This window comes from Mus caroli, unplaced genomic scaffold, assembly GCF_978045245.1.
Source record: "Mus caroli unplaced genomic scaffold, Mus_caroli_1 scaffold_18, whole genome shotgun sequence".
Lineage (NCBI taxonomy): Eukaryota > Metazoa > Chordata > Mammalia > Rodentia > Muridae > Mus > Mus caroli.
In genome coordinates this window covers 51,926,723-51,947,840 of record NW_028227273.1, presented here as the reverse complement: position 1 = coordinate 51,947,840, position 21,118 = coordinate 51,926,723, and the positions used below count along the sequence as shown (strand labels likewise).

General features: G+C 40.0%; 1 protein-coding gene and 1 pseudogene across 3 annotated transcripts in view; one reads left to right on the top strand and one right to left on the bottom strand.

Moving 5' to 3' along the window:
* The window catches only part of Cd2ap (CD2 associated protein), an 85,083-nt gene that overhangs the window by 47,858 nt on the left and 16,107 nt on the right, over window positions 1-21,118 (bottom strand). For 2 of the 3 annotated variants that reach the window (XM_021186459.3, XM_021186460.3), the window contains exons 2-3: window positions 12,288-12,448; window positions 4,108-4,261 (exon numbers count right to left, since the gene is read on the bottom strand). In XM_021186459.3, the coding sequence (XP_021042118.1) occupies window positions 4,108-4,261; window positions 12,288-12,448 (315 nt within the window). Of the gene's footprint in view, window positions 1-4,107; window positions 4,262-12,287; window positions 12,449-18,188; window positions 18,267-21,118 lie in introns of those variants that run through there. The other variant, XM_029471066.2, reaches the window with a different exon arrangement.
* Window positions 9,935-10,148, top strand: LOC110312662 (large ribosomal subunit protein eL38 pseudogene; annotated as a pseudogene).

Sequence of the window (21,118 nt, the reverse complement as noted above, 5' to 3'; positions counted from 1 at the left end):
GTCCAGACTTACACTGAGTTTAGGACCGCCTGGCACCCTGTTTCTCAAACCGGCCGGCCTCATTCACACAACACCAACAGTTCGCACATCCTCCTTTTCCACATTTGCATGTCTTTCATAGCAACTGTGATAAACAGAATAAAATGGTGTCTTTCTCTTGCTAAACTGAGAGGAACTGTGATAGTATGGATGAGAAGTGTTCCCCACAGGCTTGAATAACTGAAGAAGTGGCTTCCAGCAGTTGGTACTGTTTGGGTAGGTTTGGGAGGTGTGGCCTTACTGCAGTAAACATATTAGGGCTTCACTCTAATTCCAGTTCTGTCTGTACTTCATGCATGCAGTTGAATATGTGAGTTCTCAGCCTCCTCTTCCAGCTGCCATGACTCCCTGCTATAAAGTCTTACCCCTCTAGAGCTCCAAGCCAAAATAAACTCATTTTAAAATTGCCTTTGATTGTGGAATTTTATTACATCAACAGAAAAGTAATAACCTTGCCTAGCTCCAGCTGGGATCTACTCCTATAATATCCTTAGCCAGCTGAAAAGAAAAAGATCAGGAAAAGAAAAGACCCCATCTATCACCCACCTCATGCCCAAAGAAAGGGGTGTTCTGTTTTAGTATCCATAGCCTTTAAATTTGTCTAGCCTGTGCCAAAGAAGAAACATTGTCTTTTTACACCCAGAATTAAGAGTTACAGAGTTTATAATTGGCAGAGATCACAAATTACTCTTCTGTTGGTTTGAAAATTCCCAGAGCACAGAAACTGCACAAAAAAATACAGCTCAGGGCTGGAAAGATGGCTCAGCGGTTAAGAGCACTAACTGCTCTTCTGAAGGTCCTGAGTTCAAATCCCAGCAACCACATGGTGGCTCACAACCATCCGTAATGAGATCTGATGCCCTCTTCTGGTGTATCTGAAGACAGCTACAGTGTACTTACATATAATAATAAAATAAAAAATCTTAAAAAAAAAAGATACAGCTCTATGCTATTCCACTCAACTATTTGTCACCAGTCTCCAAAAGGTCACAGTCTAGGCCCACTAGAGTAGCTAAACTGTCCAGCAGAAAGCAGGACAGCTGATGCACAAACATTACTGGAATATCACAATTTCTGGGAGCACAAAGGATTAAAAATAAACTTTCAACTGGTCTGGTTATTAAGAAATCTTCATTTTTCACAAGAAAATAAAATCTTTTGTGGTGTAGCCCAGTGCTATAACCCAGAAAGCAGCAGTTTTCTTAATGGGCAATGACATAGCAAATAACACTGTGACATTAATGGGGCTGTACATATATCATTAACACCTCATATTTACATTGGGAGTGGAAGTCTTCGTAACTGCCAATCACTTCATCTCGCAAGAGAGTTATGGACTACATTGTAAAAGATATTATAATCTCAACAATCTCAGGTAAGGATGGTTAAACAATTTGTAGGCTGGCAAATGACTGAGCAGGTAAAGACACTTCCTCTGGGCTGCATAACCTAAGTTTGATTCCCAGAACCCATCAAGTAGAAAAAAACAGCACCTTCCACAAGTTTGCACATACACACACGCTCACACACTAGGTAGGTACGGACGTTTGTAGGTAGGTAGGTAGGTAGGTTAGGTAGGTAGGTAGGTGGGTGGGTGGGTGGGTGGATGAGTAGGTAGGTAAGTGGGTAGGTAGGTGGTTGAGTAGGTAGGTAGGTAGGTAGGTGCGTATGTAGGTGGGTGAGTAGTTGGGGGTTGGGCAGGCAGATGGGTGCAAGAATATGCATTTCTAAAAATAGCCACTTATTTCTCAATAAATCAGACTGAACACAGAGTGTAGCAGGTTTTTTTTAAATGTTAAAACATTTACTGAGGCGGCGGGGTGGCGCACGCCTTTAATCCCAGCACTCAGGAGGCAGAGGCAGGCGGATTTCTGAGTTCGAGGCCAACCTAGTCTACAAAGTGAGTTCCAGGACAGTCAGGGCTATACAGAGAAACCCTGTCTCAAAAAAAAAAAAAAAAAAAACAACAACAACAACAAAAAAACAACAACAAAAAAAACCCATTTACTATCCATTGTCATAAACACTATAATCATTCACACATGTTTAATGCTTTATATTTTTAAATGGCAGTCTTTGAGAATGGTATTGTTACCTCTTTTCTTAAATGAAGAAAAAAATCTCAAGTAAATTTAAGTGATCTCAGGCCATAAAAGTTATTAAATTTCTGTAACTTAAAATATGTTAGCACAATAACCCTACAGGTGCAATAGTGGCACCCATACCTTGGTGGCAACCAACAGCTCTCTAATTGAATTTAGGGCCCATTTAGCAAGAGAGATAGATACCATATGCCTGATACTGATAAACCTAGTACTCACTGCTTTTGATATCATGGTTATTGAAAGAGAATCTACAACCACTAATTTACTAAACCAACATCATTCCCAAAACAATCCATAAACGTCCCTCCTTATACCACAGATAAGTGTAGTCTCCATTCCTCATCAAGGAAACCTCCTTGCAATAGACAGACCTCTAGAGAAAAACCACAGCCAATCAAAATGCAGAGTTGTGGAGCCCAGCCCCAATGGATTCATATACAGAATCCAGAACCTAAGGCTTAGGAAACAATGCAGAGTAGAAGGCAAAAAGATTTTTAAGAGCCAAAGGACCAGGGAGTTTGCTTTGAGATTGTGTCTCTTAGTAATATCAGAACCTATACCCATGATGTCTTATCAATATGAGCACCTGAACATGAGGTATACAAAGATGACACCAATAAGCATGCCACACTGAATGGTGAAAAGCCCATGAGGCCTCAACCCCACACAGGTAACTACAGGCAAGTGAGTCATGCTGGGGGCAGGAGAAGTGGTCCTTCCCAGGAGAGAGTACAATTAGTTGTCTAGTACCAAACGATGAAAACATACATGCAAGTAGCATTATGTGAACCCAACAGATTATATTTAGAAATATGTATGTGAGAACAAAAACATACATGCATGCAATAAGACATGAGAGCATATGCCCCAGGACAGGGGAATGCCAGGGCCAGGAAGCGGGAGTGGGTAGGTGGGGAGCAGGGCGGGGCGGGGGGGGGGGGGAGTATAGGAGGCTTTGGGGATAGCATTTGAAATGTAAATAAAGAAAATATCTAATAAAAAGAAAACAAAAAGAAAAGAGAGGCATGAATTTGAAACAATCAAGGAGGGCATATAAAAAGGTTTGGAGGAAGGAGAGTGGAGGGAAAATGTTGTAATTAAATTACAATCTCAAATATAAATAAAACAAAACATGACCGGTGCATGGTGAGGGAGACATGTCAGTGAGTAATAGTGCTGTTGCCCAAACACCCTGGGCTGAATCCCTATGTTCCATACAAAGCTGGAGAGAGAGCCAACTCCACAGCCGTGTCCTTTGACCTCTGCACTCAGCACCCCCACACATAAGGAAGAATTAAAAAAAAAAAAATAAGATATGGTACTCCTTCTGTGTCAATTTTTTCCTAATTTATTTACAGATAAAGAACTTTTCAGGACTGGTGAGATGGCTGAGAGGTTAAGAGCACTACCTGCTCTTCCAGAGGTCCTGAGTTCAATTCCCAGCAACCACATGGTGGCTCACAACCATCTATACTGAGATCTGGTGACCTCCTCTAGTCTGCAGGCATATATATGTACTTCTAAAATATATGTATAAATAATACATAAATAAATATTTAAAAAAAAAAAAAGGAGGAGAAGAACTTGCCAGAGCAGGAGAGTAACATAAACATAGCAAAGTCCCATTTCAAAAGAAAAGGAAAAAAGAAAAACTAGCGATACCCCAACAACAACATCTAAATAAGTACTATTAAATACAATCAATCCATTGATCATTCAGAGACAATAAGCAATAACCCTGAGATCTCCCTTCATAGCTCCTGTATAAGGCTACCAGCTACTCTGCTGGGTCATCCATATTACTGACTTGCCATGACAAGCATAAAAACTAATGTGCCAATCATCAGCACATCAGAGTTTCTGCAATTGGCTGCAGAAGATTGAACTCATCTTTCTGAATTTATGAACAATCACAGATATCCTATTTTGACATAACTAAGTAAGAAAGAGATTGTTTACATACTCTTCTTAATAGCTTTGGTTTGTGGATGTGGCTGAATTCCTCCAGCTGGAAGTCCATAAGTGCTGATTCGCTGTACAAGGCTTGCTACATTTCCTTGCCTTTCCCGTTTGATGGGCAAACCATCATCCTTGGGTTCTGTCTCTCGCTTAATTTCCTAAAAAAAGAGAAATTGGTAAAAAATAAAACCTAAGTATATCTTATTCAAGTTACATTCTTAAGTGTATTTCTGTATTTTTTTAATGTAGCTTAGTTTAGCCTAGTCTAGAACTTCCTATGCAACCAAGCTAGCCTAGACCATGTAGCCATCCTCTCACCTGAGCATCCCTACTATTGAGAGTCTCAAAGGTAAGATGCCAAGAAACAGCCACAGTGAAATAAACTATGACATAACTCATTTCTAAGCTTGTGTTGTGCTCGAATATGTCTGAGGAATGCATATCATTTTGCTGACCATGACAAAGTATAAGTTTACATCTTATTGAAACTAGGAAAAAAGTAGAGGTACAACCCACCCTCACTCTAGCATACACCAGAAAATCCTAAAATACATAAATTAATAACACAATAGTTTTAAGTCAAGAGTGCATAAAATTTTTTCCTACAAAGAACCATATACTAAATGTTTATGGATACCAGGCCATACAATCTCTTTCCAGCATCAATTCTGTTATATGTAATCCAATGCATCATATCCTTAAACAACTAAACCCACATATATTCTTTTAAAAAAAAGAAATCCTGAAAGAAGTTGGGCATGGTAGTCCTCATCTGCAATCCCAGAGAAATCAGGAGTTCAAGGTCCTCTTCCACTGTATGAGATGACAGTGGGATCAAAGCCATCCTGACAACATGAGACCCTTTGCAAAAAGAAGTTTGGGGGGGGGGGAGGTAAAATGTTCACAAATTTTACATGTCATTTAATACTCTCTTAATTCTTCCCCGTCCAATTACACAGTTCTTAGTTAGCAACCTTACAGCATGATCTTGTACAAACCAATGGCATGTAAGTTCTATCCTGTAGGTTTTCATTTAATGGTTCCCTGCTCTAATCTACAGATCTAAAATGAATCATCAGGCCAGGTGATGATAGCACATCCTTTAACCCCAGCACTCAGGAGGCAGAGCCAGGCAGATCTCTGAGGTCATGACCAGCCTGGTCTACATTCCAGGATGGTCAGGACTACACAGAGAAACCAAAAAAAAAAAAAAAAAAAAAAACCAGAAACATCATGGGAAAGTGTATGAAATATTACTAGAAGAAACAAAAGACCACATAAACATGAAATCATGCCATATACCATGTAAAAAGCTCAGTAGGCGAGACCCTGCCTCAGTTCATGCCCAGGCTTCAGCCTCTGTCCCACTACCCAAAGTCATTAAGCTTTATTTACCTCACTCAACATAAATTCAGCAATGGAAAGCAAAATCAATCAGGGTACTTTACAAAGCGAGCTCAGGACTGGTGAGGTGGCTCAGTAGGTAAAGGCGTCAGCTGCCAAGCCAGACAACCTGAGTTCAATGTTCAGTATCCACAAGGTAGGAGGATAGCACGGACTTCTCCTACTTAGACAAATGAGTGGGAAAGAGGCAGCAAGGCACAGCAAAGGAACACAAAAGGCAGAATGTGAACAACCTGACTGGAAGATAACACAAAGCAAAGCTTCTGAGAAACAAACAAACACATAGCAAAAGCAAGAATGTGAAAAGGTCTTAAGAGTTGTAGCAACTGGGCTGCCAAGATGGCTCAGTGGGTAAGAGTACTGACTGCTCTTCTGAAGGTCCTGAGTTCAAATCCCAGCAACCACTTGGTGGCTCACAACCACCATGTAATGAGATCTGACGCTCTCTTCTGGTGTGTCTGAAGTCAGCTACAGTGTAATTATGTATAATAATAAATAAATCTTTTTTAAAAAAAGAGTCTTAGAGACTAAGAACAGTGGGGCCAGGAGAAAGCTGATGATAAAAGGCTCTGAAACATACTACACACAGATGGTAGGACAATGCTGAAACATTTCCACAGTACAAAGATCATACATGCAGTATGAAGACAAGCTTACAGCAAATAGGAATGACTGACAGCTGAACGTGCTCTGAGTCAATGACAGAGCAGGTGTTTGAAAGATTCAGTAACTATTCAAAATATTGAGACTCTTAAAAATCCATCAGCTCTGACTCAGATAAGGAAGAGTTTCAATGATACCCAAGACCTGGCTTGGGCAACTTGCTCAGATGATAACGCCATTCACTTAGCAATGATCTCGGGCCACTGCTTATCCTCACCCCTTGGAAGAGCTCTATCTACTTCAAGCTTCAATCAACTCTAGCTATTGTCTGCAATAACATGAGTCTTGTCTGAATTCTCCCAACAGAGATCACAGGGACTGGGAAGCTAACAAAGTCCAGGACAAGATCCTGCTACATATTTTAATGTTCCCATCAAGTTGTAAGAGAATTTCTTCATCTCCACCAAGGTTAAGTCACAGACTTACTAGACAACTGCTAGGGTAAAGATCAGGGGATTCCCTACTGTGTTATACTTATATTTCCTCCATGTATACACTTCTCTTAGCTCCTGGACCTTATTTTTAGGACTATCTGCCTGAGGTCACTCAATCTAGGCCCACTTGTACTTCTGTCACCTGATATATACACATAAGCAAACTTAGATGTCTCTTTCAAAATGGAGTGGCTACACTCATGAAATGTACTTTGGGTGTCCCTACTGCCATGCATCTCCTATATCAGAATAAAGTGCTAATACCAAACAAACAATAGGTTTTTCTGATTTTAAGTCATATATTTTTTATAATATACTAGCTTAAAGGTCCCCCTGTGGGCACTAGCCTTCAATACACTGTAGCCATGAAATAAACAACTATTTCTTTCTGGATTTCCTCCACCTCTCCAGAACCTTATAGGAGAGGAGCAATCACACCTTACTATGCACAAAGATAATAAAGGTAAAACTCCCCACCAGCTCAGGGCAACTCCAGAATTGAGTAATATATGCTACAGCTGATTCCCATACTCAGAAGCAAACAGGCAATGCCCCAGTTGTTTACTGTATTTTTGTAAGGCTCAGACACAAGGATGCCTTCTTTATGGCCTCCTGTATTGGAGTGGATTAATTCCTCTTCAGTTTCTATTGATTACTCTAAGATGTATCCTTCATAATTTGGATAAATTTGAACCCCAAGCCTTGACTGAAGTTAACTTGACCTGAGAGAATGCCTTTTACATGTCTCTTGTGATTTATGACTAGGAGCTTTCTCAGTGTAAATGCTTTCTGCTTTTCAATTTCGGTCCTAGCACCCAAGTCAAGTGGCTCTCAACTGCCTGCTCCCAAAGGACCTGACTCCCTCTTTTTGGCCTCTGTGAGCACTGTATACACATACATAAACATATAAATAAAAATAAAAAAAAAAAAAAAAAAAAAAAAAAAGGGCTGGTGAGATGGCTCAGTGGGTAAGAGCACCCGACTGCTCTTCCAAAGGTCCAGAGTTCAAATCCCAGCAACCACATGGTGGCTAACAACCATCCGTAACAAGATCTGGCGCCCTCTTCTGGAGTGTCTGAGGACAGCTACAGTGTACTTAGATATAATAAATAAATAAATCTAAAAAAATAAATAAATAAATAAAATTTAAATTTTCAAAAATATTACCCAGATTTATACAATATAACCAGGCAATTTAGGTTAGATATTAAAGAGAATTGCAACCAATAACTAAAACTACTGATCAAGGACCTAATGAAAACCCATTGCTTTTAGAAAGCCTTCAGAAGTACATTCCAACTAATCCCCACTCCTTTTGAAGACAAAATTCTTTCCAAGACAGCTACCTTACTCAATCTGCCCTTGTCATTAGAAGATAACTACAGGGCTGGTGAGATGGCTCAGTGGGTAAGAGCACCCGACTGCTCTTCTGAAGGTCCAGAGTTCAAGTCCCAGCAACCACATGGTGGCTCACAACCATCCGTAACGAGATCTGGCGCCCTCTTCTGGAGTGTCTGAAGACAGCTACAGTGTACTTACATATAATAAATAAATAAATCTTTAAAAAAAAAAAGAAGATAACTACAAATATTATCAGTGAGACCTGAGATCACTACTGATACCATACAAAAAATAGCCAATTCTGTTTTCTATAACCACCACCTACATACAAGAGGAACAAAGTTAAAGACAAAAGGATGTTAATACACATGATAGGAAGAGAACTTAAGAGTAAAGGGAGTACAATTTCCTGGAGCTTTACTGCCTAACAGGATCTCCCACTAAGAGGAGTCACACTGAAAAATTAATGTTAAATCTGTAAGCAGACAGATCACTGTAAGAGAAAATGTCCAAATATTGGGTGTACTCCTAAGAGTCCTTGCCCTCAATGTGACAGGATACTAAAGGTTTTACTGCCTTCGGATCAAAAGACTCTCAGACCAGAGCCCCTGATTCTATCCCTGAATTAGGTGGCCTCCAACTCAATAATCCCCATCAATGGGAAGAGGTTCGGGTAAACAGTCAAGTCTCAGTTCCTCTAACAGAGTCCTAATAGTGGTCTAACACCATGTATCTAGGCATCACTTGATTGTATTCAAGGTCTAGGTTAGCAAGACTGAAATCTCTAAACTCTTATATGCCTTCTTTATCCAGAAGTGGCCAGATCAAGGTGATACACACCTCCAGAACTGTGAGGTCTCGATTTCTTTATTCCTGCTACTACTATTACACAGTGGGTGTATACATGCATATCATGCTACATGAGTGGAGGTCAGAGGACAACATTCTTGAATCAGTTCTCTCATGCTCCCCTGCTGAGTCAGGGTCTCTCTTGATAGTGACAGACTAGCTGGCCTGCTCACAAGCTTCCAGGCAATTCACCTATCTCCAACTCCCCCCCCCCCCCCATTTCTCTTTTGGCATGCTAGGATTACAGATACAAGCAACCTAATCCGTCTTTTGAACATTGATTCAAGGATCAAACTTAGGTTGTTAGGCTTCTGCAAGAAGCACTTTTAAATCCATGAGCCTTCATAATAGTCTGGGTCTGACCCCTGGAGGAAAAAGATGATATTAGCAGATTTCGATTTCTCTGGGGATGGACCACTCCCTCATAATCAGCAGCCTGTAAAACCAAGAAGTCTGACCCCTGGAGGAAAAAGATGATATTAGCAGATTTCGATTTCTCTGGGGATGGACCACTCCCTCATAATCAGCAGCCTGTAAAACCAAGAACTCAAACTGCAGCACCATAATTACCAGTCAAATGAATGGGATCTGAAATAGCAGTGGCCCTTGGTGAATACAGAATATTCTGAATTGCAGAGATCATTATAATAGAGAGCTAAAACTAAAAACTAAGAACTGATATTACTATCTCTGTGAAAGCTGTTTAGTAACAAATAAGGACATACCATTGACCCCTCCTGTGCCAATCATTACAGCACTTAGGCAACAGGGGCGGGTGGATCTATGAGTTCAAAGCCAGCCTGATTTACACAGTAAATTCCAGGTCAGCCAGAACTACACAGGCCTTGTCTCAAATACAAAAAGAGTCAATCCATCCAGGCATGGTGGCATGCCTTCAAGTCTTAGAAACAGCAAAGGAGACAGAGGCAGGGAGAGCTGTAATTTCAACACCAGCCAGAGCTACATAGTAAAACCCATCTTAAAAAAAAAAAAAAAAAAATCCAAATGAAACATGTCAATCACTTGAACTTGAACAGGAAAATACTCCTCAGGAAAGCGGTCTACTACAAAAACTTTAGAAATGGCACAAAGGTGAGTGTGCTGGGCAGGTACGGAGGCCAGAGCCGAACCCGCATCGCCATGCCTCAGAAAATTGAGGAGATCAAGGACTTCCTGCTGACAACCTGGCGGAAGGATGCCAAGTCTGTCAAGATCAAGAAGATCAAGGACAATGTGAAGTTCAAGGTTCGCTGCAGCAGGTACCTTTACACCCTGGTTATCACAGACAAGGAAAAGGCAGAGAAGCTGAAGCAGTCCCTACCCCCGGGTTTGGCAGTGAAGGATCTGAAATGAACCAGACCTCTGCGTGTGACTATTAAAAACCCTGAAAAGTAAAAAAAAAAAGAAAGGGCATAAAGCCTGCCTAAAATATAGAGGGATGGATGGTCTCTTTGGCCACTGTCCATTCTTACCCCTTGAAATTGTACATTGTTACAATGACCTCTTAGATCCTTGTCCAAGATCACCCCTTCCATGTGTGCTATATCTTTACACACACACACACAGAGAGAGAGAGAGAGAGAGAGAGAGAGAGAGAGAGAGAGAGAGAGAGAGAGAGAGAGAAGGAACGGGAATGAATACACCACCAAGGAGAAAAAAATATGCCACAGAAAATATTTACAAAGATGTACCTAATGAACATCTTTAAATGAGATGTATTCAAATAAAGACATCTTTAAAGCTAGTCAACAACAATAATAAGCTGAATAATGCATAAAAACCATAAACCAATACTACTAAAGGAAAGATAAATGGTAAATAAGCACGCGAAAAAATGTTCAATGCATAACTTTAAGGAATGGAAAATTTTACACTGAGGTGCCACACATTATTAGAATGGCCAAAAATTCAAAACACTGATAACACCAAATATGGGTAAAGCTATAAAGCAACAGGAAATTCCATGCATCCCTAGCAGAAACGGAAACAGTACCACTACTTTCCAAAAAAACTGACAGTGTCTTATTAAACCAACATTTGTTACTATGCAACTCAACAACTACATTATTTAATCTTTACCCAAAATGCCACACTTTCCAAAAAAAAAACTGACAGTGTCTTATTAAACCAACATTTGTCACTATGCAACTCAATCAACAACTGCACTATATAGTCTTTACCCAAAATGCACACCACAGAGAAGATGTTTCTAACAGTTTTGTTCATAACTGCCAAAGTATGAAAGCAACTAAGATACCCATCGGGGAAACATACTGGCTCATATGCGACCCCAGCACTTCACAGAATGAAATAGGCAGGTTGCTAGGCTATCTAGTGGAGCCCTGTGATTTAAAAAAACAAAAGCAAAAGCAAACCAAACAGTGGGGTGAGCTAAAGAGATGACTCATTGGTTAGGAACACTGGCTACACATTCAGAAGCTGGGTTCTATTCCCAGCATCCACAGTTCCAGGGGATCCCCACCCTCTGTCTTCTGAGTACTGTGATTAAAGGTGTACACCACCACACCTGGCAGATTTGTCGTTCTTGAAAATAATTTATTTTTAAAAACAATAATTTTTTAAAACCAACCTTTTCTCAAAAATTTATCTACATCTTTTCTCAATTATTTGACTAAGAGATAAAAATGCAGTTAGATTAAGTGCAGCTACTTCACCTTCTCTGAATCAATTAACAAAACTTTGTTCTTATTTGGAGATGAAACTACAACTAAAATTTGAATTACTCGGAAAACAAATACTAAGCATGCATTCTACAAAATACTACTGTGCAAGTTGGAAAAAAACAAGTGAGACACACTCTAGCCTTCCCAAGAGTTCATAATCATTTATATATATATAGGAAACAAAGCTAATATCAATTATATTTAAATTCATTGTATTCTCTTTTCTTCTCTAACACTGACAATTTTTTATTAGTTTGTAATAAGCTTAAGTATTTTAAGGCCTGTTTCCTAAACTAAAAGGATGTTTAGCAGGTTAATCTCTTTAATACAAAAGTATGGTCTAATGTATACTCAGCAGGGTCAGGAAGGCTGCAAAGCTGAGCATGGCAGTGTTACCCTTCAATCCCAGCACTACAGAGGCAGAGGCAAGGCCAGCCTCATCTACACATCAAGTTTCAGGACAGCCAAAACAACATAGAGAGACTCTGTCTTTAAAACAAGAAAGGAAGGTAGGGAAGGAAGATGGAGGGTATAGGGGAATGAGAGAAGAGCAATAAAATACAATGGAAGACTTGTGGGACAATTCTGAGATACCAACTCAAAGTGAGATCTATGGTTTAAAAAGACAAGCAGGTAGATACATGCACAAACAAGCACAAACATACACATACATTCACACAGCATTATTGAACAGCAGGTTGCCAATCACAAATGTACCTATATTTTTCTAAATGTAAAAGTTTTAAAGTACTTTCATTTTAAACATATGCATTTATTTCTTGACATATATACTTACTGACAGTACTTACCTTAACAAAATTGTCAGGGAACATCCCTCGTCTCCCATTTAGTTCTCCTTCTAGCCATCCTTCTTCCTGTAGTTTTTTCACATTTCTGATGATTTCCCCAACTCGGATAGTTAACTCATCATCATGTACAGCATCATAGTCATACTCCACAATATAGTCAACTAAAAAAAGGAGACAATAAATGTCTAGAATCTAATTCACAAAATTACTATAAACCATATTAACAAGCTTTGACCTACAGAATCTGTGTAGCAGCAACTAATACAGCAAAGGTGTCAGACTTTTCCTTCTGGTTTTAAATACCTGACCACATCAGCAAAGCCCCTGATCATCTAAGTATAGACCATAGTGCATCGGAAATATAATGCACATTCATTACATATTGCATTCTTATATTTCAGCGGTATGGCATAAGATTTCCCACATAAGGCTACCACCCTGGTATGCCCATCTTTATAAAATCCCTTCTTGAGTGTGACCTATGACAGACTTGTAACCAAAAGAGTAGGACAAAGATGATGGACTGTGTGGAATGAATGAATATCGTAATGGCCATGTTGCTTCTTACTTATTGGCTTTGAAGACACAAACCACCATGTTAATATGCTGGCATAGGGAAGGTCTCAAGAAACGAGACAAAACATTGGCTAGGGCCCTCACTATGATAAACCAAAGGACCTGAACCATCACTTGAGTTTACAAATAATCCATCCACGGAAGAACCCCTTGTGAAAACCCAACCCTGATGAACATCTTCAACGCAGCCTTACAGAGGACCCAACCCACAGTCCCCAGACTCTAAAACCACAGAAACAGATAAGTATATAATGTTTTAGAGATTTCTTTTTTAGTTATATGGTAGGAAGAAAATACACGTGCAAGTGCAGATGCCTGTGCAATCTGAAAGATCCTCTGGGGCAGGCGGGATAGTGATTGTGAGCTACTGGATGTGCGTGCTGGGAACCAAACTCATTGCTCTGCAAGAGCAGCAGTACATGCTCTTAACCACTGAGCTGTCATCTCTCTAGCCCCTCCCTATAGAATGTTTTAAAGCTACTAAGCTATGTCAATAATATTAGAGAACAAATCACAAACAAAAGCACACTGAAATGAAGACTGTATTCTCTAACTACTGGATCTCTGATCACAGGCAGTATACAGGTACATTTTATAAATTCAACTTTAAAAAACAGAACATAGCCGGGCGTGGTGGCACACGCCTTTAATGCCAGCACTCGGGAGGCAGAGGCAGGTGGATTTCTGAGTTCGAGGCCAGCCTGGTCAACAAAGTGAGTTCCAGGACAGCCAGGGCTACACAGAGAAACCCTGTCTCGAAAAAAAAAAAAAAAAAAAAAAAAAAACAGATTCCCTATACAAGATGGCAGACTAGCTAGCTATACCCCATTATCTTTTCTTCTATCAACAATAACAAGGAAAAAAACAACAACAAATACATTTCGATCAAAAAAAAATTAAGGTAAAAATGTGCACTTCGAATCAACAGCCACCACGTCACTTCCATTTCTCACCGATTCTTAATTTTGCTCAGAAAGTCTGAAACCCTGTACTTTGACAAATAAAGCATCTGTCAGTCCAGGTTAGAGCTTGACTAGCCTAGATCAGTACTTCTCGAGTATTAAGTCTAACCAAGTCATCTGGGAAATCTTACTTAAAGGCTGAGTGATTAAAGCTGAGATACCTAAAGCTCATAGAAAGAGGCAAAAGTATAGAGATCATTCATTCAGAATCATCTAACTCCATCTCACTCGGGATTCTGAATTTCTTCTCATTTGATCTTAAAAGCAAAAACATAGTCTAGGAATATAGCTCCACTGTAGTGTTCGGTTATTATGCAGGAGGTTCTAGTTCAATCCCAAACACACATGTACTCAAAATACAAGAGCCAGGCACAGTGATGCACACCTATAAATCTACCTCTCAAGACGCTGGGGTAAGAGGAACATGACCTTGAGGCCAACTTAAAACACAGCGAAATCTTATCTAAAATAAATACAAGAAGTGACACCCAAAACTGCAGCGGTCTGAGATAGAAAAAACCATATATATGACTGAAGCAGAAAAGCAAGACAAGAATCTGAACAGATTTATCAAGCTGCTTCCCTAACAAGCCCAACGGCCATATTCCAGACCTGCTAAATGGAGTCTTTTTTTTTTTTTTTTTTTTTTTGGTTTTTCAAGACAGGGTTTCTCTGTATAGCCCTGGCTATCCTGGAACTCACTGTGTAGACCAGGCTGGCCTCGAACTCAGAAATCTGCCTGCCTCTGCCTCCCAAGTGCTGGGATTAAAGGCGTGCGCCACCATGCCTGGCTGTCATTTTTTATTTAGGTTATAAATAAGTCTCAGAAAGGATTTCTTCTGGAGGTGAAGAAGACATTCCACTTTGCTAAGAGAGCTAACAGAACTGATAAAGCCGGGAGAAATTAAAAGAATTTAGGGGGCTGTAGTTGAGATAGTAGATCCTTCTACATAATCCCAGAAAAAACAGAAGGGGCAGGCTACATAAAATGCAAGAAGGAGAATGAGAACCTCACTATCAGTTACAATATTTCCAAAAGACAAAATAAAGCCAAGCATGGTAGTGACACATGCCTTTGACACCAGAATTTCAGAGAGACTGAGAGTTCAAAACCAGTTTTGTTTAGTCAGTTCTAGAACAGCCAAGACTATATAATGAAAACCTGTCTCAGAAATATAGACAAGTTCTCCATTTCTCCATAACACAAAATGTTAATTAGCTTGGCATTTTTCTCCCTAAGACAAAAATTTCAGCTAATGTACAAAATCAGAACCAACCAATGTAAGGACAGAAAGTACTCTTGATGATCCCTGGTTCCTCAAACAATGAGGGCTTCCAAATTTACAGACTACTCACAGTAGTGGGCAGTTTGACATGCTAATTACATACTAAATCTCTAAATTCTACTCACATAACTACTCCTCAGAAACTCTGGAGGGTTCTCCCTTGTTTGGGTCTTGTTTCTTGACATGGAGTCTCATGTAGCCCAGTTTGAAGTAATAGTGAAAATTGATGTTGCTCTGAACTTCTGATCAGCCCACCTCCACCTCTCAAATTCTAGGATTACAGGCCTGAGCCACCACAGTCGGCTTACCCATTCACTCTTTTTGCTAAGATTCCTTTTAATTATCTGTGAATCTGTGTGTAGGTATGTGCACATGAGTGCACTGCATCTAAGCCCCTGAAGCTGGAATTACAGGTGCTTGTGAGCTCCCCAACATTGATGCTGGGCAAGGAACTCAGGAAGAATAATATGAGTGAGCCACCTCTGTATTAACCTCTAGCCACCTCTCCAGCCCCTCAAATAAAATAAGAAAACATGAGGCCATACAGGTTACAAATCAATATTCCTTAAATATTACTGTTGCTGTGACTAAATGGAGAAAGAGCCTGGTTTATGGGAAAGTTTCACTGATATATTCAAGCGAAAGGTGTATAGGATTAAATCACTTCTAAAACCAATTACTTCAAAACTAAAAAAATAAAATTAAGATAAACTTTAGGCCTGCCGAGATGTTACATCAGTGAGAATACTTGCTTAGGATCCCCAGATACCACACACACAAGAAAAAAGAAAAAAGAAAAAGGAAGGGAAGGAGGGAGGGAGGGAGTTAAAGGAAACAGAAAAAAAGAAAAAAGGTGGCATTGAAACAAGGTTCAGTGAAAGCTCTTGCCTCAAGAATAAGGCAGAGAGCGACAGGATGCCTAACATCCTGCCCTCCCCCACATGTACACACACAAACACACAAACACACACACACACACACACACACACACACACACGTGCGCGCCAGGTACACCATACACATGTTAAAAAATATATCAGAAATAAACTGAATACAAAAGTATACGCAACCAAGTTTTGTCTTCAAGTAATATACAGGTTCATAAAAGTGGCAATGCTTTGAACTGAAAGTTTTAAAAATACTTGAATATTTGTCAAACATTTGACAAATCCAAGAAAACATTCAAAATAAACAAAAATATGGCCAGGTGTGGTGATAGCTCTGAGCCAGGTAGATCTCTGACTTCCAAGTCTGATATTCACAGCATTCCAGAACAGCTAGGGCTGCACAGAGAAACCCTGTCCCGAAACAAACAACAAACAAACAAAGAGAGGGAAGACAGAAGGGGAGGGTCTGAGGGGGGAGGAAAAGGAGGGGGGGAAGGAAAAGGAGAGGGGGAGGGGAGAGGGGGAGGGGGAGGGGGAGAGAAGCCAGCAAACTATGAAAGCACAGATACAGGTAATAGTGAATCGAATTGACTAGAGTCTAAAAGGGAGACAAGAAAATGAAGACAACCACCATACACACAGAGAACTCCTCTCTTTGTAAGATCCTTACTGCGCTAGCACAGGGACTTGCATTTGGATCCTCAGCACTCACACTAAACAAATGAGGCCTCTCAGGCCTGTTATGCTCACTGCTAGAGAGGCAGAAACAGGAGGATCTCTAATAAATTTGAACATGTTTCAGGTTCAGTGAAAAACCCTATCACAAAAAATAAGGTAAAGGCTCTTTAAGCTCTCACCTTTCTTACTCATCTCTAGCCCCCCCCCACACACACACACACACATGGCCATGGACCACCTCCCACTTTCTACCTTCTCTTTCTCCCTGCCTTTCTACAATAAAGCTCTAAAACCAGAGACTGTAAAAAAATAAAATAAGATAAGGTAAAGAACTGGGAAAGACACCTAACTTTTAGCCTCAACACATGCAGTGTGCAAACACACACACACACACACAGACAAAGACACACAATGTCCAAAATGCTCTCCAAAGCTAACATTTTGAGAATTGGCAAAAAGTTTTTCACATTTTTCAACACTTCAAATTTAGATGGAGTAGGAATGTTCAATCAGTAAAGCCTATGCAAATTGCAAGCTATAAAAACTTCCAAAATCTGAAACACTTCTGGTCCCTAGCATTTCTGATAAGAAACAGTCAACCTATATTCCGTTTTTAAAAACAAAGTATCAAAGACCTTGACCAAAGTTGAATTAACCCTAATTTGAACAATTTTCCCTGAAAAGTCAACTTTGTAGTTGTAAAAATCACTTACAAAAAAAAAAAAAAAAATGTACAGTAGTAATGGCAGCCTATAATTCCAGCATTCTGGACCCAGAGACGGGATCTCAGAAATTCCAAACCAGCCTCATCTACATAGTAAGTTCTAGGCCACCCAGCTACAGAGAAAGAAACCCTCTGTCCCTCCTCCCACCCAGGAAAAACAGCAGAGAAGCAACGGAGTAACTTCCAGAAATGCCTAAATTACACACACAGTATGTATCTTTAAAAAACCAAAAACCAGGCAAACAACAACAGCTAGCTGAAAATACAGTAACATTACCACTTGACGTCAAATAAAAACTGGAACTCAAAAGAGTTCCACACTGGACCATTTACAGCCCAAGGGTATCACAGTGAAGAGCTGTGTCTCTGAGGCCCTCCACTCAGTTTGGGAAAGGTCTGGAAACAACTCTAGGCAATCACCAATCACTGTAGCCTAGTTAATGCTGTTTAGAGCAGCTGTTCTCAACCTTCCTATCCCTGTCACCCTTTAATACAGCTACTCATGTTGTGGTGATCCCCCAACCATAACATTATTGTCATTGCTACTTCACAGCTTGGCGCTCAGGTCCTGTGGCAGAAGCTGAGTGGAGCTCTTGCAGACATAGAACACAACATGGAAGTTTGACATTTCTAAACAAAACTTGATTTTCTGTAAGAGCACAAGAAAAAAAGCTAATCATGGAAAGTGTCAGGGATGTGAAAAGAAAGTGAAAGTGATTTCACACACACACACATCAAATAAGTAAAACATAGTAAAAGAGAATTGAGAATACAGAAAAAGCACCTACCCTTACTGAGGCGCTATTGACAGCTGATGGCCTCTGGAGGAGGATGGGTCAGGTTTTGAAGGTGTGGCTTGTGGATGGCCCCACATCCACAAATAAAGAAGCATCCCAACTTGGAGTCAGTGGGTTTTTTTAAGCCACACTGCAGGGAGAGGATCTAGAAAGAATTTACCGAGTATGACAAAAGGATCAAAGTGCATTATAACAAATTCTCCCAAGAATAAAAATACTATACTAAACAAGGGGGAACTGGAGAGATGGCTCAGTGGTTAAGAGCACTGATTGCTCTTCTGAAGGTACTGAGCAGCAACCACACGGTGGCTCACAACCATCCACAATGAGATCTGACGCCCTCTTCTGGTGTGTCTGAAAACAGCTGCAGTGTGCTTACATATAATAATAAATAAATCGCCGGGCGTGGTGGAGCATGCCTTTAATCCCAGCACTCGGGAGGCAGAGGCAGGCGGATTTCTGAGTTTGAGGCCAGCCTGATCTACAGAGTGAGTTCCAGGACAGCCAGGGCTATACAGAGAAACCGTCTCGAAAAACCAAATAATAATAATAATAATAAATAAATAAATCTTTAGGCCAAAGTAAGCAGGACTGGAGTGAGTGGGGCTGACCGTTGCAAGCAGAGGTCCTGAATTCAAATTCCTAACAGCCACATAATGGCTCACAATCATCAGTATAGCTACATTGTACTCATATCATATACATAAAATAAATAAATCTTTAAAAAAAACTATACTAAACAAGGATTATAGGGGAAGTCAGAAAAATAAAGTGTATCTATAGAAAGAGGGAGAGAGGGAGGCAGAAGAGACAGAGACTGAGATTAAAGTAACAACAACAAGGGGTTAAGGAAAGTAAAACTAACATTAGGCTTACATAACCATGGATGTAGCAGCCAGTTGGTAGTGGCGCACACTCAGCAGATAGAGGCAGGCAGATCTCTGAATTTGAGGCCAGCCTGGTCTACAAAGTGAGTAGGCCAGGCCTACACAGAGAAACCCTGTCTCAAAAAACAAACAAACAAACAAAAAGACAAAAACAGAGAAGAAAGAAGAAGGGTGGGGAGGAGAAGGAAGAGGAAGAATGTAGTAATGGGGCTGGAGAGATGGCTCAGCAGTTAAGAGGACTGACTGCTCTTCCCAAGGTCCTTAGTTCAAATCCCAGCAACCACACGGAGGCTCACAACCATCCATAATGAGATCTGACTCCCTCTTCTGGAGTGTCTGAAGACAGCTACAGTTTACTTACATATAATAAATAAATAAGTCTAAAAAAAAAAAAAAAAAAAAAAAGGGCTGGTGAGATGGCTCAGTGGGTAAGAGCACCCGACTGCTCTTCCAAAGGTCCAGACTTCAAATCCCAGCAACCACATTGTGGCTCACAACCATCCGTAACGAGATCTGACTCCCTCTTCTGGAGTGTCTGAAGACAGCTACAGTGTACTTACATATAATACATAAATCTTAAAAAAAAAAGAAAAAAAGAAAACAAAATAAAAAAAAAAAAAAGAATGTAGCAATGACAGAAAAATCTAAGAAAATAATGCCAACATTGCAGGAAGAAAGAATGAACATAAGGCTAGAGAGATGGCTGTGGTTAAGAGCACTTGCCACCATTGTTAAGAGAGTACTCAGAGAGCTGCACTTGCCACCCAATCTGATGACCTGAGTTCAATCCCTAGGACCCACAGTCTACAAATTTACACACACACTCATTCCCCCACCATCTCTTGCTCTAAAAGAATATAATATAGAAAGAGAGATTATAGAATATCCCACCTCATATCTCATCACTCCCCACAAAGGACAAAAATACAATGAGCTGCAGTTGAAAGAGCGGAAAAATGTAGATTCCATCTTAAGGCATGGCTCCACTGAAAGACTAGATTTAATGTTATGGTCATAGAATGCCATCCTCCATTACTTTGATAACAGTGGACTAAAACTAAAAGAATCAAAAGATGCATATTCTATTTGAGTACTTAGAGAACTTAAAGACAAGCAGGGAGATAAAAACCTAGAGGAATCTGAACCCTTTGGAACTACAGCATTGAGCAATCATTAAACAGTTTACAAGTCCAAACAGGTAAAACACAAGCTCAAACTAAAGACTATGTGCTATTTCTTGTCCTAAATATTTCTCCTTTAACAACATTATAAAACACAAAAATGATTAGTATGGCTTAATGTTTCTGTATTTAATTAAATTCTATGAAGTTAGGTAATAGATCCATATGAAAATATTGGATCCATTATTTAGATCCCTAAAGGTCCTTTATAAGTTATCAATTGCTAAATACAGATTTGAAACAGGATCATACACTGCAACTCAGACTGTCCTGAAACTATGTAACCCTGACTGTCCTCAAACTTCTAGCAATCCTGATACTGGGATTAAAAGCATGACCCACTACGCCTACCTTCTAGTTATGAATTTATTTATTTATTTAGAGTCAGGATCCCCCTAACTCTACAACACAAATATTGGGGTTCCAAGCAGGAGACAAGTGTTGGGATTGTGGGTGTGAACTCTCATATCCTAAAGGCTTATCTAGTACTATGGACTGAACCCAGGGTTTTCATAATGGGCAAGCATTCTATCAATTAAACTGCATCCCCAGCTCTAAACATTCTTAAGACAGAAAATAACTGCACATAAAACTTATCCCTGGGGCAGTGGTGGTGGCACATGCCTTTAATCCCAGCACTCAGGAGGCAGAGGCAGGTGAATCTCTGAGAGGTCTACAAAGAGAATTCCAGGACAGCCAGAAGTGTTACACAGATAAAGCCTTGGGGGGTGGAGAAGAGGGGACACCTACTGTGTACTAGTTACTTTTACTACTACACACCTTCAGAAAGCAACCTAGAATTTTAAAAAATTGCATCATTTCAGAAGATTCAGTAGTAACTGTAAAGAAGACA